Source organism: Sinocyclocheilus grahami, unplaced genomic scaffold, assembly GCF_001515645.1.
Source record: "Sinocyclocheilus grahami isolate Dianchi unplaced genomic scaffold, SAMN03320097.WGS_v1.1 scaffold923.1, whole genome shotgun sequence".
In the NCBI taxonomy this organism is placed as follows: domain Eukaryota; kingdom Metazoa; phylum Chordata; class Actinopteri; order Cypriniformes; family Cyprinidae; genus Sinocyclocheilus; species Sinocyclocheilus grahami.
Window position 1 is genome coordinate 472,481 of NW_015506102.1, and position 16,524 is coordinate 489,004.

Here is a 16,524-nt window from a genome sequence, read left to right on the forward strand (position 1 = left end):
CAGATTTGGAGAAATGCAGCATTGCATCACGTGCTCACCATTGGAGTGAATGGGTGCCGTCAGAATGAGAGTCCAAACAGCTGAGAAAAACATCACAATAATCCACAGCACTCCAGTCCATCAGTTAACATCTGGAGAAGACAAAAGCTGAAACTAATCCAGCATTAAGACGCTTATAACTAAAATATGAGTCCATAATCCATAATAACGCTTCCTCAGTGAAAAAGTGCATCTGATGTTGTCTCTCGCATCAAAATCCAGCCACATATTTGTTTAGAGCTGTTTAAACGGTGCTTGATCTGTGCAGATTTCTCTCCTGATTCACACCAGAACACTGACTCACTGGAGGAAGCGTTATTATGGATTATTACTATTTTGAATTAGCCTTTATTTTTATATTTTCAGTTTTCGTTCCCCCCAATTTTAGTAATTGTCTTATGTGCTCTTGTCATTTTTATTAGTAGTTGTTTTTTATATTTCTTTTTAGCTTAAATTTATTTTTATTTCCATTTTAGTTTTAGTAATTTAGTACTTCCACTTAAACTTACTTATTTCAGTTAGTTACCAAGGCTGCATTTTTAATTTTAATTTAAATTTTTAATAATACATTTTAAAAAATCTAGTTTTTTTTTTAAAGTTTAATATTTTTGTTTTTTTTATATTCATATTTAATTTTGTTTTCACCATATTTAGTTTTTTTATTTTAGTACTTTAAACACTTATTTCAGTCAGCATTTCCAATTTTCTCTTTTTTTGTTTAATGTTTTATTTTATTAATATTAATATTTTATTTTTATTTCACCATATTTAGTACTTTCACTTAAACTTATTTATTTCAGTTAGTTACCAAGGCTGCATTTTTAATTTTAATTTTTAAAAGTTTTTTTTAAGTTTAATATTTTTGTTTTTTTAATATTAATATTTAATTTAGATTCCACCATATTTAGTATCTTTTTATTTTAGTAAACACTTATTTCAGTCAGCATTTCCAATTTTCGCTTTTTTTTGTTTAATGTTTTATTTCATTTGATTAATATTGATATTTTTTTTTTATTTCACCATATTTAGTTTATTTTTATTTTAGTACTTTAAATCGAACATACTTATTTTCAGTCAGCATTTCCAATTTGTTAACATAAAAGTTCTTCATATAATACATATATTTTATTTTATTCAAGCTTTTTTTTAATTAATGAAAAATCCCATTCACAGTCTCCGTAAAGAATTTTAGATTATGGATCATGGACTCAACGGTTTAAAGTTAAAAACATCTTAATGCTGGATGTGTCCATCAGTTCACATCTGGAGAAGACAAAAGCTGAAACTAATCCAGCATTAAGACGTTTTTTATTTAGGTTTGCTAAATAAATGCTACATTTCTCCAAATCTGATGAAGAAACAAACTCACCTACATCTCAGATGGCCTGAGAGTGAGCACATTTTCAGCAAACGTTCATTTTCAGGTGAACTATTCCAAAACAACAGCGATGCATCTCTCCTAACAGCAGGCTCTAAAAACCTGCAGAACTGGACCGAAATTGTATGAAAAGTCCGTAATAATGTTCCCGGTTTCACTAACAGATCGCTTCACCTACATTCCATAATTAAGCACCTTGAATCCTAACAGCTGACGGTTATTTATGACTCTTCCGTCTCGTGCACCTCGAGTCACTTTATCTACTCATTCTTTAGGGTTTTTTAGTTCGTGTAAGATCGTGTACAAACACCAAATTCATGCATGCAATCAGCAATCACATGATTTGCTGCCGTTCGTCCCCAATATTACTATCAAACGCTCCTGTGCTCTTCCACAACATTCGCTGTGTTCGGAAGGCAATACTAGCTTACTACATACTGAGTAGTGCGCAGAATACTTACTTCCAGTTGCAGCATATTATACTGATTTCTGAAGATCATGTGACACTGAAGAGTGGAGGAATGATGCTGAAAATACAGCGCTGCGTCACAGAAATAAATTACACTTGAACACATACTCACATAGAGAACAGCTGTTTTACATTGTAAAAATATTTCACAATTTTTACAGTATTTTTGATCAAATAAAAGCAGCCTTGGTGAGACTTAATTATCTTAATTATTCCAATGTTTTGACCTGTAGTGCAGCTTTTTCTATGCTCTGTAATTGCATTTTTGGCAGATGTTGTAGGTCATCCAGGTATTTCACTGACTTTAAAATATGCATAGTGTGCACAGTACGCATACCGTATGCTGCAGAAATAGTGTAGGTAGTGTGCTAGTATGCGATTCCGAACAGAGCCATGTATTGTATGTGCACTTTTTCTATTTACCTGACCTTTACGCTGTAACTTTTTGCAAGAAAACTGTGACGTTTAATTTGATTTTCAGGATTTTTTGGTCTCCCTGCGCTGACGCGCTCGTGGCGTGACATGAAAGGAGAAATGCCAAAGTATGGATATATCCTGAAATTAATTTATAGTCACGTAGATATTTAACTTCTGATCTGATTCTCGGGACGTTTTCATCGTCCCGCTGAGGTCTGGGTTGGACCGACCGACCAAAAGCACAAAGGGATGCTAGTTAAATGATTTCTGTCACAATCAGTGAATGAATGAATGAATGGCTTTTGTTAGAAATGTCTTTCAGGTGTTGCAGGTCGAGTAGCACCTCCTGCACTTTATGCATGAGTCTGGTTTGATTAACTGTTCACATTCAATCTTCAAATTGATTTTTTTTTTTTTTTTGCCTTTTCTGGAAAATGCTCCTAAAAATCTGTTTCAATGTACAGTGTTACAGTTATATTTTATATTCCAAAATTTTTTTTTTTCTGAATTCACAATCAGTGAATGAATGAATGAATGGCTTTTGTTAGAAATGTCTTTCAGGTGTTGCAGGTCGAGTAGCACCTCCTGCACTTTATGCATGAGTCTGGTTTGATTAACTGTTCACATTCAATCTTCAAATTGATTTTTTTTTTTTTGTGCCCTTTTCTGGAAAATGCTCCTAAAAATCTGTTTCAATGTACAGTGTTACAGTTATATTTTATATTCCAAATTTTTTTTTTTTTCTGAATTCTAAATAAATTGTGAATAATGTCCTGCCCTGGAATAATAAAATCGCTTGACCCATTATCGGTGTGAATGCTTGCCTCTAAACATGCAGATATCTGTGTTGTGCAATGGAAGAATACAATACTGAAGGAGGTTAAAAATGAAAATAAAACTCATTACAGTTTAAAACAAATTAAAGTAGGAATTAGTTAAGCTTTAGAGACTTAACTCATCAATATTTTCAGCTCTGTCAGGATATCTTAACAGGATATATTAAATATATTTTAAATAGTACATAGATATACATATATATATGATATGATATAAAATACATAGAACATAGATAATACAAAAATATCCTGACAAATTAAATTGTATATATATATACTATATTTTTGCCTAAATGTGCTATTTAAACTATGCATAATAAATAATATATACATGTATATATTATGCATATTAAATTATATATATATATATAATGTAGTATTAATTATAGTAAGAAATTATATATTATATAAATACAATATTTCATTTGTAAGGCTATTTTTTTTTTGTATATTAGAACATTAAAAACAATATCCTGACACATGAAATATTTTATATTATATAATTTATTTATTTTAAATATGAATAATAAATTAAAAGGATATATACATACGCACATATATATATATAATTTATAAAACCACTCTTTATTATAGTTTTGTTCTCCTTTTAATATTCGAGTGAACTGTCATGCAGTCTGGTGACGTAGAAGTGAAAGCGCTTCACTGATTGGCTGCCTGCGGCTTGACTCCGCCCACCCCGGATGAAGCTTCCGTTAAGGTGTCGTCGGATGTTGTTGTCCGTGATGGCGTCGCCCGCAGAGCAGCGTCTCCCGGAGCTCACTGATCAGGAAACTCGGGAGAAAGTGTCGCATTGGGACCGTCGCGCGGATCCGACGGCGCCGTTAACGGACACACAGACGGAGTCGGTCCTCGAGATCCGCGCAGCCGCAGAAGCGGCGCTTCTTCCCGCTGAGGTGAGTGGAGCTGCAGCAGCTGTAGCAGCTGTAGCCTGTGAGCTAACCGCACAAACACGGTCCTCTCGGCTCTGAGAGTCTCGCTTCTGCTCTGTAGTGCACTAGGAAGTACACTCGGTCTGCTCAGACCCTCGTCCGGCTGCTGAGGGGAGGTTAGTGGCTGTCGATCTGCGCCGCGTCTGTAATCCATGCAGTATGCTAATGAGTGCTCAGCTAAACAAGCCTAGCTTTCCACGTTAAAAAAGGCCGTCCACGTCGGTCTGGGCTCTGGGGAAAGTTTAGAGAAAAACAGAGGTATTATTTAATATTGTACAATATATTATTGATTGACATTTTTACCCTAAGTTGAAAAAAAAAAAGTAATGTAATAGAAACTAAATCTGGGAAAAAGTTGAAGAAAAACAGAGTTTAAAAATGTAAGAATAAATTAATAATAATATGTGTAAAATACTGTTTGGAAAATATTTAGTATCCATTTATTATTTCAAATAAAATGTATTTATTTATTTAGTTTAAGCTTATTTTAATAATAATAAATCATCTTTATTTTTTTTTAATTAATTAATTTATTTTAAGCTTATTTTTATCAATATCAAAATATAATAATAAAATATAAATAAATAAAAACAGTAATAAATGAATGCTAACTATCTTCCAAATAATATTTTACACATTTTTTCACATACATTTTTCACTATATATATATATATATATTATATTTGGGGCTCTGTGGCATCTAAAGGATTAAAAACACCTGACTAAAATGTTTTAACTGAGATATTAAGTAGTGTTATGAGTTTCTGGGGTCTGGGAAAAAGTTTAGAGACAAACGGGGTAAACGATAAATAAATAAGATTAAACTAAATGCATAAATATTTTATTCAAATTATAAATCAGTATTAAAAATTAAATACATAATATGACATTTTCACTGTATAAATTGGCTCTATGCACATGCAAATATATTGTGAAATATATATAATCTTTTATATTTTAGGGTCGTGCAAGGATCTGTGGCATCTAAAAAACTGAAAACACCTGATCTAAAATGATTGAACAGTTATCGAGTAATGTTGAAGTTTAAAAATCGAATACATTTGACAAAATTGATATGTTTGCTTATGAAATATGCTATATTTTCCTTATTGCTTTGTAGGGATGTAACGGTATGAACATTTCTTATCACGGTTATCAGTGTTATCACGGTATTGTTCAAATGTGAAGAATCCACGCAAGCTTGTTTTTCATCAACCGGTCAAAATATACAGCAGATTCGGTCCGTTTTTGGCCAGACAGTATTTATTTATCGCGAGTTGTTCAAATCGCGGTAATCTAATGCGGGTTTAAGGATAATTAAAAGATGAAACGGTAATACTAACCGTGGGGAATTTTATCATGATTTATCATCAAACCGGTAACCATTACATCCCTATTGCATTGTAATACACCTGTGAATGAAACTGCTGCCATATGTGACCCAGGACCACAAAACCAGTCATAAGGGTCAATTTTTTAAAATTGATACATCATATATACATATGAATAAATAGGCTTTTTTTTATTTTTTTTTATTTTTTTTTATGTACAATATTTGGCTGAGATCTGGAATCTGAGGGTGCAAAAAAATCTAAATATTGAGAAAATCATCTTTAAAGTTGTTCAAATGAAGTTCTTAGCAATGCATATTACTAATCAAACATTTAGTTTTGATATATTTACGGTAGGAAACTTACAAAATATCTTCAAGGAACATGATCTTTACTTAATGTCTTAATGATTTTTGGCATAAAAGAGAAATGTATAATTGTGACCCATACAATGTATTTTTGGCTATTGCTACAAATATCCCCCAGCGACTTAACACTGCTTCTGTGCTCCAGGGACACATACATACATACATACATACATATATATATATATACACAAACAGTTGAGGAGTCATCTGATGCATTGAAACCGTGGTTGTTCCTCACTCGTAACTGTGAGTGAGATAGTGATGCTCCTCTGAATGTTTCCTCAGCTGCCCATCGAGGACATCTGCAGCCTGACGTCTCGCTCTCTGCGCTCGGCGTTCACCGCGACTCTGCCCGAGTCCACAGAGGAGGTGCTCCTGCAAGGCTTTCAGACGCTGGAGCTGGAGAACCACAGGATCCAGACGGCTCAGCAGGTGAAGCACGCACACCGTGAAAGAATTCAGGAGAAATACTCTGCTGTTCAGAAGCTTGGGATCAGTTAGATTTGAAATGTGTTTTACAGACGTCTCTAATGCTCATCAAGGCTGCATTTATTTGATCAGAAATACGGAAAAAACTGTAAAATTGTGAAATATTATTACGATTTAAAATAACGGTTTGCTATTTTAATAAACTTTAAAATGTAATTTATTTCTGTGATGCAAAGCTGATTTTTCAGCATCATTGCTCCAGTCTTCAGTGTCACATGATCCAGGATTATTTGATGAATAAAGTTAAAAAGCTTTAAAAAAAAATAGACATCTTTTCTAACAATATAAGTCTTTATTATCACTTTTTTATCAATTTAACACATCCTTACTTATCAATTTAACACATCCTTACTTAATAGAAGCATTCATTTCTTTCAAAAAGAAAAAACTAATTACTGACCCAAAACTTTTGAACGGTGGCGTATGTTGATACAAAAGATTTCTATTTTGAATAAACGCTGTTCTTTTTAACTGTTTATTCTTCAATAATCATGAAAAAAAATCACAGGTTCCAAACAAATACTAAGCAGCACAACTGTTTCCAATATTGATAATAAATCAGCATATTATACTGATTTCTGAAGATCATGTGACACTGAAGACTGGAGGAATGATGCTGAAAATTCAGCTTTGATCACAGAAATAAATTACAGTTTAACGTTTATTAAAATAGAAAACCATTATTTTAAATTGTAAAAATATTTCACTGTTTTTTTGTATTTCTGATCAAATAAATGCAGCCCTGATGAGCAGAAGAGCCTTCTTTCAAAAACATCTTAGTGATCCCAAACTTTTGAACAGCAGAGTAAAGTCCAGTTCAAAATAAATGAACTCAACCAGAGTTAGCATACTACATACTAACATATATATATATATATATATACTATAAACATGACTAATCAGGTTAAGTCACATGTATTTCTATAGTGCTGTATACAGTACAGATTGTGTCAAAGCAGATGTATAAACAGGAGAATAACAGAATCAGTGATGCAAACTTCATCAAATATGAGACGAATTTTTATCTCTAATAATAGATAACTTTTTTAGACTTTAAGAGATCGCAGACATACTGCTCTTACTATTTCTGCAGTATGCATTGTGTGTAATATATACAGTATGTGAAAGGGAATGACTCATTACTTTATTGATCCACCAAAAATTCAGAATTTTTACTCGCATTTGAATTAAAATGAGGACAAACGTTTTTGTTGCTGCTTACGCTTTCACGAAAACACTAAAGTTGGCATAAAAATTCAAATTCACCTTATTTTCTTTTAAATGCATGTTATTAATCTTACTGTAAACAATTCATCATTGCAGATGTTTCAACATGCATGAACTACAGACTTGTCTTATACATATATGTTCAGAAATAATACAAGGAAAATGCTTTAAAAAAATCTGAAAAGTCAAGGTAATTCAAATTCAAAACGACTGAAGGTAAAACAGCGGTGGACTATTATTAACTAGGCTGTAAATGTTCTGTAAAAACCGAGAACAGCGGTTTATTCTATATTACAGTTAAATCATAATCTAATCATGACAAACTATATATCGTTGGAAAGGTCTAAGACTCCTAAATAGATATTTCACCACTGTTTTTGTTAAGAATTATGCAGGAAAATTATATACATCGTAACAGGATTTCTGATCTTCGTCACAAAAAGTCTTCTTCGCTGCCTTTTTCTCGATCACACTTCAGAAATCATCAGAAATTATATATCAACTGAAAACTTAAAATCTCGAAATTCTTCCTTTGAAACCCATTTTAAAATCAGACGTTGCGTTAACGTGAAAACGGCACATCAAAATCATGTTACGAAATGTTTTCTGTTTGGATCGTGCACTTTCACGTCTATGTTCAAAAATGTGAAATTAAGGGGTTAAATTCGAATTAATCGATAAAATCGCCCAGCCCTGCTATATACTGACATACTACTAGACTACTAACATACTTCTGTAGTATATAATATGCACATTAACATGCAAGTTCAGACATTTTCTAAAAATGTAAAAAAAAAAAAAAATTCATTTCTGAGATTATATCTGGTTGCGTCATAAATGATGAGATTGTCTAACATTGTAGCTGTTGAGCAAAGAGTAATGGCGATTGCTTTACTTAATGTGTAATTTTGAGCAAGTGGAGCGCTACTTGTACGTCTACATATGAAGCTGTATTTTAACAAAAAATTTAACTTTTAATGAATGGAAGTTTTCAGACTCTTGTTTGTTTTTTGTATCTGTTGTACAAAAGATGAATGACTTCATCATCATCATCATCATCGTCACATGACTAATGACATCATCTGTCTGTCAGTTTTTCTCCTGGTTCTCAAAGCTGCAGGTTCAGATGGATCAGGACGAAGCCTCTAAGTACAGGTGTGTGTGTTCGTGTCCGATATTATTAAAGGGGTCATAGAATGCTACATGCACTTTTATAAGTAGTTTGAACTGAAATGTGTGTTGGCAGTGTGTGTACACAAACACCCTGTAATGATACAAATCCACCCGGTGGTGTTTTTTTTTTTTATCTGGTTAAATGTTTTCCCCTTTTTCAAATCGAGCCAAAGATGAATGACTTCATCATCATCATCATCATCGTCACATGACTAATGACATCATCTGTCTGTCAGTTTTTCTCCTGGTTCTCAAAGCTGCAGGTTCAGATGGATCAGGACGAAGCCTCTAAGTACAGGTGTGTGTGTTCGTGTCCAATATTATTAAAGGGGTCATAGGATGCTACATGCACTTTTATAAGTAGTTTGAACTGAAATGTGTGTTGGCAGTGTGTGTACACAACCACCCTGTAATGATACAAATCCACCCGGTGGTGTTTTTTTTTATCTGGTTAAATGTTTTCCCCTTTTTCAAATCGAGCCGATCTCAGATGCCTGTCTGTGTGACGTCACACAGACAGGCCCCTCCCACGATAGTTTGATTGACAGCAGCGTTTCAGCACAGACTGGACTGGCGTCTTACCTTAGCTCCGCCCCTGAGTGACTGTCATCAGTCCGCCATTGTTTCACCGCCGGAGCAGATGTAGACAAGAATGACTCCTAACAAGCGATCGAGGTGTTCTGTTGTTGGATGTTACTCCTGACATCTGAGCCGCTGAAGACGCAGTGGATTACATTTGTTTTTGAAGGGAATGCTCCGCTGATCTACATAAATGCGTTTATGTTCGCGCGAATCATTCGTGATCCAGCTTCATCTACAGAAGAAGTGAGTATGTTTTGTAATGAATCTTTGCACATCGCGTTTCCTAATAATGTGCTAATTAGCAAGTTTCACGATGAATGCGGCTGAAGTAAACCGTCTCTCTGAGAGCGGCTCGGAAGAGAGGGGCGGAGTCAGCAGAGCTCATTAACATTTAAAGGAACATGCACTAAAACGGGTTGATGTGTCCATAGCTGTTTTTGACAGGGTAAAAAAGTGTTTTTTACACTACCACTGAGAAATTGTAATCAAACTATGTTATAGACTTGTCATTAAGTCCCTAAAGAATTATATCAACTTGTGGAAAATGGGCAGCCGATGACCCCTTTAAGAATTCTAATTTTAACCTGTCAGTGGGTGTTTATAACACAATACTGACATGAGGGCTGATGTTTGATCAGATGAATTGTGTTTTACTGCGCAGGAGGACTCGAGATGCTCTGCAGGGCTATCAGGAGCAGTGCGACGCCATACTGAGCGACGTGAACGCTGCGCTGGAGCATTTGCAGTCTCTGCAGAAGCAGTACCTCTTTGTGTCCACAAAAACAGGAACGCTTCATGAGGCCTGTGAGCAACTGCTGAAGGAGCAGGTCTGGTGTGCCCTCACTCACAAAGCTTCTTAACAGCGCATATTATACACACTATACTATAACGATTCTTTAATGTGTTTGAAAGAAGTCTCTTCTTCTCACTCAAGGCATTTATTGAATTAAAAATACAGTAAAAATTGTGAAATATTATTATGATTTAAAATAAGTGTTTGTTGTGTCAATATATTGTAAAATGTAATTTATTTCTGTGATCAAAGCTGTATTTTCAGCATCCAGTCTTCAGTGTCACATGATCTTCAGAAATCAGTATAATATGCTGATTTGCTGCTCGAGAAACATTTCTGATTATTATCAACAATTGAGCTGCCGCATATTTTTTATGGAAACCGTGATATATACTATCTTTCAAAAGTTCGATGAAAAGTATTTAGTTGATCAAAAGTGCCAGTAAATGCATTTATAATGTAACAAAGGATTTCTGTTTCAAATAAATGCTGTTCTTTTGAACTTTCTATTCATCAAAGAATTCTGAAAAATTAAATGCATCACAGTTTCAACAAAAATAACTGTGAAATATTATTATGATTTAAAATAAGTGTTTGTTGTGTCAATATATTGTAAAATGTAATTTATTTCTGTGATCAAAGCTGTATTTTCAGCATCCAGTCTTCAGTGTCACATGATCTTCAGAAATCAGTATAATATGCTGATTTGCTGCTCGAGAAACATTTCTGATTATTATCAACAATTGAGCTGCCGCATATTTTTTATGGAAACCGTGATATATACTATCTTTCAAAAGTTCGATGAAAAGTATTTAGTTGATCAAAAGTGCCAGTAAATGCATTTATAATGTAACAAAGGATTTCTGTTTCAAATAAATGCTGTTCTTTTGAACTTTCTATTCATCAAAGAATTCTGAAAAATTAAATGCATCACAGTTTCAACAAAAATAACTGTTTTCAACATTGATAATAATCAGAAATGTTTCTCGAGCAGCAAATTAGAATGATTTCTGATCATGTGACACTGAAGACTGGAGAAATTATGCTGAAAATTCAGCGTCTGCATCACAGAAATAAATTACATTTTAATATATATTCACATAGAAAACAGTTATTTTAAATTACAATAATATTTCACTATTTTTACAGGTTATTTGATCAAATAAATACAGCTTTGACGAGCAGAGGAGACTCAAAAGCATTAGAACATCTTATTTTTTTTCCAAACTTTTGACTGGTGGTGTATGTAATGTTCACACGTACATTGATTTGATAAATGCTGTATATTTGTCTTCTCTCTCTTCTGTCGACAGTCAGAGCTGGTGGATCTGGCTGAGAGCATTCAAGAGAAACTCTCATATTTTAATGCACTGGAAAACATAAACTCGGTAATACTTTGCTGCCGTTTCCAGACTGGATGTGTCATGTCTGTTTATTAATCAGTTTTATCCCTCCTGCAGAAACTGAACTCCCCGACGCTATCGGTGAACAGCGAGGGATTCATCCCGATGCTTTCCAAATTAGACGAATGCGTAGAATACGTTTTATCACATGTGAGCGAATCGATTCGTACAATGTTACAATATTCTCCTCCTATGTTCCAATAGAATGTTTCGGTCTTCCACACATGCACATTCCTCTTAATGTTTCTTTCTCTCAGCCACATTTTAAAGACTACCCAGTCTATCTGACCAAATTCAAGCAGTGTCTTTCCAAAGCCATGCTCCTCATCAAGAGCCACACGGTCAGCACCCTGCAGAACCTCACGGCTCAGCTGAGCAAAAGGGTACGCTTAGTAAACCGTATGATTAGATCACACATGATTGTATCGGTTCCTGTTCATTTATTTATTGAATATGACCCGAGCAGGACCTGCTGGGCGCTCCGAACGCAGACAACGCCTTCACGCTCTACTACGTGAAGTTCAGAGCAGCGGCTCCCAAAGTTCAGGTCAGTCTTGTGTGCAAACACTCGTTTGACACCAGATCGGATTGTTTGATTTGGCTCTTCCATAATTCAACAAAATAATATAATACATTATTTGTATATGATTTTTTTGTTTCAGAGGCTCATTGAACAAGTTGAACAGCGGTCTGACAAATTCCCAGAGTGAGTGATGGAGAATGTTTTGATGGATTATTTTCTGATGATTCTCATTTGTATGCATATACAGTGGAGTCCGAATGTCTGAGACACATATTTATGCATATATTTAAAATTTGGGATTTTTTTTTTCATTTAAATCATATAAAACAAACAGTCATATTTTAGTAATACTTCTGGATACTGTAATATTTTTTTTATTAATGTTTTAAATCAGTTTGTATTTATATTTTCCTTTTTTATATGTTCCTTGTTTTAGTAATTTTGTGTTTTGGTCATTTTTAGTGGTTCATATATACATACATACACGTGTGTGTGTGTGTGTGTGTGTGTGTGTGTATGTATGTATATATATATATATATATATATATATGTATGTGTGTGTGAATATAGTTTTCATTTTTATTTAGTTATTTTTCTTTAAGTTAAACAAAATTAAAATCACAGATGTTGCTAATGTAGCTAAAATAAAGGGTTTTTTAATATTTAAATTTATTTTGGTTATTTATTTTTGAAGTAAAGTTTTATTTATTTATTTTTTGTTTTTAAAGGTTTTAATTTTGGATCTTCTGATTTTTATTTATATATTTTATTTTTTAATTTTATTTTTATATTTATTTATTTTAAAGTTTATTGATTTATTTGTAATTATTCCCTTTTCTGTTTTTATTTGTTATTTGTATTAATTTATTTGTTTTCATTTTGTATTCACTTATTTTATTTTTGTATTTATTTAGAATTTTGTTTATTTATATTTTTTATTTATTCATTTATTTTCATTTATTTTATTCATTTATTTTATTTGTGTATTTTTCATTTTGTTTAGTCAAAATTTAATTATTTCTTTTATATAATTATTTTCATTGATTTTATTTATATATTTGACTTTATTTTTTTATAAGTATATTTATTTTTATTGATTTATATCTACTCCTTTTTCAGTTTTTATTTGCTATTTGTATTTATTTGTATTTAATTAAAATATTTTTCATTTTTTTTATTCACTTATTTTATTTTTGTATTTATTTTAATTTATTAATATATTTTCACTTATTTTATTAATTTAATTTATTTTTTATTTTGTTTAGTCATAATGTTTATTTATTTATTTTATTTAATTTTCATTGATTTTATTTATATATTTGACTTCATTTTATTTTTGTATTTATTTATTTGTAATTTAGTTTGTTTATCTATTTGGATTTGTCGTGAATCATGCTGCTTAGAAACAAACTGATGTAATGCGAGTGTGTGTGTGTGTGTGTGTGTGTGTGTGTCAGGTATCAGCAGCTGCTGGATGAGATTCATCAGTGTTATCTGGAGCAGAGGGAAGTTCTGCTCAGTCCCTGTATAAACGCCACCATCACAGATCTCACCAGCCAGAACAACAAGGATCACTGCGCTCTGGTGAGGAACTAAGCGTACAGTAGAAGGATTTACTTCCACACATCATGTGCTGACTTTTGTGATTTTCATAGAGGGGAAATTTGTTTGTTTGCTTGAGCATTTTGCAACTTGGAGGTTTTAGGAAAACAATGCACCTACATAGGCATAATTAGTTATTCAATTTGGTATTTTTTTGTTTTCCTAAGCTTTGTGTTTGTCAAAAGTTGTTGAAAGTTCAGAATGACGGTTTTTGCATGTTTTGACTGAAAGTGTGTGACAGACGCTCGCTCTGAGTGAGTTTGTGACGTGCAGCTGCTGTTGTTTCAGGTGCGCAGCGGCTGTGCGTTTATGGTCCATGTGTGTCAAGATGAACACCAGCTTTACAGCGAGTTCTTCTCCAAACCCTCGTCCAAACTGGAGTGAGTAAAGAGACTCGTTTCAGATGAAAGCAATCGTTCACACAAGCATGAAAACTCTCAGCATGCACGGTCGTGTTGCTGTGACCCGCAGTTACTTTCTTTACTCCATGAAGCACAACATGTTAGACAGAGGAATAGTATTTATGTATTTATTTGTTTATTTACAATTAATTCATTAATTTTGAATTTTATTTATTTATTTTTGTTTTATTTTATTTTGTATTTATTCATTTTTATTTTGTTTTTAGTTATTCATTTAAATATTTTTTTATATATATATTTTTTTTCTTTATCTATCTGTCTATTTATTTATTTAGTTTTTGTCTTTTTTTTTGGAGCCTGGCAGGTTACATCATCTTCTTTCTTTCTCCCTCCCTCCCTCCTTTCTTTCTTTCTTTCTTCATTTTTCTTTCTTCCTTCCTTCCTTCCTTCCTTCCTTTAATGTTTTACAGTTTATTTTTGTCATAAATTCAGTACTTGCATTTATTATTATTACCCTGAATTGTCAGTACTGTAATGAAAAAAATATAATCCTTTGTTTTCTGCTAATTCAGTAAAACAAATATTCTACAATATATTTATACACTTCATTTTTAAATAATCATAGTTTAATTAGTTCATTTATTTGTTGAAGTTTATCATCGACTTACAACTTATATATTATGGTTGTTGTATTCTTCTCCTCCTTCTCCTTATTATTTTCATGTCAGCTATATTTTCACTCTGAATTGTGAGTACTGTAATGCAAAAAAAAAAAAAATCTCATGCTCTCCAACCCAGTTGTTTATCATAAATTCAGTGTGAATAATAATTTAAATGTTTAATAATGTTTAAATACCAGTTGTGGGGTGAAAATTGACTCATGCTTTAAGAGGTTTTGTGAGATTCACCCAGTTTGAGCTTTACAGACATAAATGTACACACACAAGCACACACACACCTCTGAGGCTGGCTGTTGAGGTCTGGACTGCAACCGTAGCTTGTGAATGAGGGGCAAAGACTCTTGGATCTTTTTCTGTTGCTGTCTCCTTTTTCTTCACCCTCATATTTTCCAGTTACGCCACATCCAGTAGCTTCTCCACCCTTCCCCTTGCATGTTTTTATGTCTGTAACATTTTTTTCCTCTTTATTTGTCCATCAGTAACTGCCTTTTGGAATGAAATTGAATGAATAAATGAACATTTTCATGGATGCTTCATTTCTTATAACATTTCTTATATGATTTGAAGAATTTCCGATCTGTCTTTTTTTCCTCACTTAGGGATTGAAAGCTAACTTTCTAACACACTTTGTGTCTTCTGTTCTTCTTCTCTTTTTCTTCTTGTTGTTCTTTTTGTCTTCATCACTTTGTCTGCACCACATTATCTGTCCTCCTTCCTGTTTACATCTGTTCCTGTGCCTGTGCTGTATTTGCCCGCCTGCCCTCAGTATTCAGTTCTCCAGCCGTGTCTCCAGAGCTCCCCCCTCGGTACCTGCTCGGTCAGGGCCAGAGACCCAACACCATCACTCATGTGTGCTGGTACCGAAACCAGAACCTTTCTCTCAATGATTATCTGCACATGAACCAGGTACCAATGAGGTTTTGAAGACCTTCACTTGAATATGAAAACTTCACAAAACATTAAAATACATCAAATATATCTAAATTCATCCTTGTTTTAATTTATTTAAAAATACATTAACATTAAATCAAATATCTATCTATCTATCTATCTATCTATCTATCTATCTATCTAGTGGTTTATGTAGGGCTATATATTACAAAACAGGCCTGATTGATGATACATCTGACCTTATATCACAAAGAAAAATCATTAAATAAATCAAAATTGTCCAAAAAAATAAACATTAAGAAATATGTCCTTAACTTCTATTATTTTTTTTATTAAATTTTTTTTAATTGAGTTAACCAACCTTTTTTTCATGTGGTGCAACCAAATTGTAGAAAAATATAAACAACATCCTCAGGACTGTGACAAAGTTTTTCAAAATAACAGATAATTTGACTGTTTTATGACAAGGAAAGGCTAGTAAATGTTTTAAAATATCATGTGGTGCGACACCCTTAAATGAAATGATACTGTATTTATGAATTAATCATTTATGAGATTTGTTAATAAATATCTTTTAGGTTTTAATATAGACTAAGATGTGTACATTTGCGTCACCAGCTCTCTCTGTCACTCGGGACATCGAATTACCAACTCTTTTTGAAACTGGATGACTTTGGTCTTTCATTGCAAATTCATTGCTCTCTCTCTCGCTCACTTTCTTCCTCCCTCCCTTCTTTCTTTCTTTCTTTCTCCATCCCTCCCTCTCTCTCTCGCTCACTTTCTTCCTCCCTCCCTTCTTTCTTTCTTTCTTTCTCCATCCCTCCCTCTCTCTCTCGCTCACTTTCTTTCTCCCTCCCTCTCTCTCTCTCTCGCTCACTTTCTTTCTTCCTCCCTCCTTTCTTTCTTTCTTTCTCCATCCCTCCCTCTCTCTCTGTCTCGCTCACTTTCTTCCTCCCTCCCTCCCTTCTTTCTTCCTCCCTCCCTTCTTTCTTTCTCCCTCCCTCCCTCTCT

General features: G+C 33.2%; 1 protein-coding gene across 1 annotated transcript; it reads left to right on the forward strand.

Annotated features, from left to right (window-relative positions):
* Window positions 1-3,848: 3,848 nt before the first annotated feature.
* On the forward strand, window positions 3,849-14,048 carry LOC107564315 (conserved oligomeric Golgi complex subunit 3-like). The gene is made up of 11 exons (XM_016249355.1): window positions 3,849-4,053; window positions 6,074-6,220; window positions 8,598-8,659; window positions 9,921-10,086; window positions 11,366-11,440; window positions 11,513-11,605; window positions 11,713-11,838; window positions 11,922-12,002; window positions 12,118-12,161; window positions 13,436-13,562; window positions 13,869-14,048. Exons 1-11 carry the CDS (start codon window positions 3,868-3,870, stop codon window positions 13,962-13,964), a joined length of 1,203 nt encoding a protein of 400 aa, XP_016104841.1. The 5' UTR covers window positions 3,849-3,867; the 3' UTR covers window positions 13,965-14,048.
* The last annotated feature ends 2,476 nt before the right edge of the window (window positions 14,049-16,524 follow it).